The 2,057-nt window shown below is 43.4% G+C and overlaps 1 protein-coding gene across 1 annotated transcript; it reads right to left on the bottom strand.

The window, feature by feature from the left end:
• Positions 1-61: 61 nt before the first annotated feature.
• On the bottom strand, positions 62-1,327 carry LOC121939839 (ras GTPase-activating protein nGAP-like; the record flags this gene model as incomplete). Its single annotated transcript, XM_042482776.1, has 2 exons — positions 1,064-1,327; positions 62-276 (listed from the first exon to the last, which is right to left on the bottom strand). Coding segments are annotated over exons 1-2 (322 nt in total), but the record flags the coding sequence as incomplete, so codon positions are not given.
• Between the last annotated feature and the right edge of the window lie 730 nt (positions 1,328-2,057).

Below are 2,057 nucleotides of genomic sequence, written 5' to 3'. Positions count from 1 at the left end.
CACACACACACACACACACACACACACACACACACACACACACACACACACACACACACACAGTTGGCTGGTACCTTGTCGAGCTGAGAGACGACCTCCCACAGCAGAGCGTGTAGGACGGACAGCTCGCGGCCGAGGTCGATGTAGCCCTCGAAGCCCGGCGTGTTGGACAGCGTCTCCGGGTTGGAGATCTCCGACAGGAAACGCATCATCCCCGCCCACTCGTGTTCCAGGAAGTCGTTCATGAAGGCCATGTACTCCTCTTTGTTTCCGAACCTGCAGACGACACGCAGAATTGTCCAGAAACCGCGTCAGAGCGCTGCGCCTGGCCGCAGCCCGGCGGGATCCATGACAACCGTCACTCTGGAAGAAGCTCTGCTTCCACTGACATCCCATAATATTCTTTATGTTTGAAGCCTCTCGTCCATAGCTGAAGGGGGAGGGGGGACAATGGGACGTTTTGTCCCCCTCTAAGATTTTAGCATATTTCTAGGATTTTAGGGAGTTTCTAGGAATTTCAGACATTTCTCAGAATTTTGGACATTTTGCAGATTTTTGAATGTTCCTACAATTTTAAGACATTTCAAGGATTTTAGGTTGTTTCTAATATTTTTAGGATGTATCTCTGATCTTAGAAACTTTTTCGATTTTAGGAATATTCTCAGATTTTAGGTTGTTTTTAGTGTTTTAGGACATTTCAGGGTTTTAGGGTTTTCTCAGGTTTTAGGCATTTTAGGATTTTAGATTTCATGTTTCTAATATAGTGTTTTTCTTATTTCATTTTTTACTTTTTTAAAAATCTGTTTTCTTCCTGTAGTTCATAATTATAAAAATTTAAATAGAAAAATGCTTCTGTCCTTTTCTAAAGTAACGGATGAAAAATACTGAACTTTTTTTCTGATGTTCTGAGTTGCAGCGGCGTTTTGATTTCTATACTTTTTTTTGAACTCTGAGCTCTGTGAACTCCTGAATGGAGGAAAAAACAAAGTCATCTCTCAGAAGCTTTAACATGAACCAAAGCGAAACCTGCCGGCGGTGAGTCTCTCGCCCTGCGCACACTCACTTGGTGAAGTTGGCGAGGTTCTGGATGACCTTGGCGATGAGCGTGAGCGTGCGGGACGTCCGGTCGTCGGGGTACTCCTGCATCAGGTTGAAGAGCGACGGCGACATGATGGCGGGGCAGAGGAAGCGCAGGAAGAGCGAGGCGCTGATCAGACGCTTGCTGATGTCCTGCTGGTGGCCGCGAGCCACGCACTGCTGCTTCCACGACGCAAACACCTCCTTCAGCTCGCGAGGAAACACGCTGCAGAGAGAGAGCAGGAGGCGTCAACGTCTGCAGACCTGCAACACATTTACTCGATAAACAGTTTTACAGCACAATTTTGAAATGAATTTCTTTGACTTTGAATACAAAATGTGCAGGCTGATGAAACGTATCTGATTTTTTATCATATGTATATATATATATTATAATTGGAGGAGGAGGAGGTGTGCATCAAAGTGTATTTCTTACACACACACACACACACACACACACACAGAGGCAGTTAGACCGTGACATATAAAATCAACTAAATCTGTCCTAAAGTCCTAAATGTCTCCATTCATCTGAAAAATCGAAACACCTTGAACTTCCACATCATGTGAAATATTTGACAAATCCATTAACCCTTAGAAACCTGGAGCAACATATCTCTCCTTGTGCTGCTTTCAGACGCCTTTCACACGTATTTAAACCTCTGAACTCTGAGCCATTTCTTTACAAAATGTGGGCAAAAAGGCAATGAGCAACATGTTCCACAAACTGCAAGAAAGTAGTAGATTTAGAACATTTTAGGACATTTTTAGGGATTTTAGTACCGTTCTTTAATTTTAGGACATTTCTAAAATGATGATGACTGCGTCCTGTTGTTGCATCTTTCTGGCAGCAGGTGGCAGAGTCGCTGTTTATTGTTTTTTTTTGCTGAATTAAAATAACTGAAGTGTTGAAGCTCCAAACCTGATTTTATCTGACAGAAACAAACTTCCGCACTCTGAGGAGGTCAGATTTCCATTTT

Source organism: Plectropomus leopardus, unplaced genomic scaffold, assembly GCF_008729295.1.
Source record: "Plectropomus leopardus isolate mb unplaced genomic scaffold, YSFRI_Pleo_2.0 unplaced_scaffold6273, whole genome shotgun sequence".
Lineage (NCBI taxonomy): Eukaryota > Metazoa > Chordata > Actinopteri > Perciformes > Serranidae > Plectropomus > Plectropomus leopardus.
Note: the sequence above shows the minus strand (reverse complement) of the source record. Positions and strands in the feature narration are given on the sequence as shown.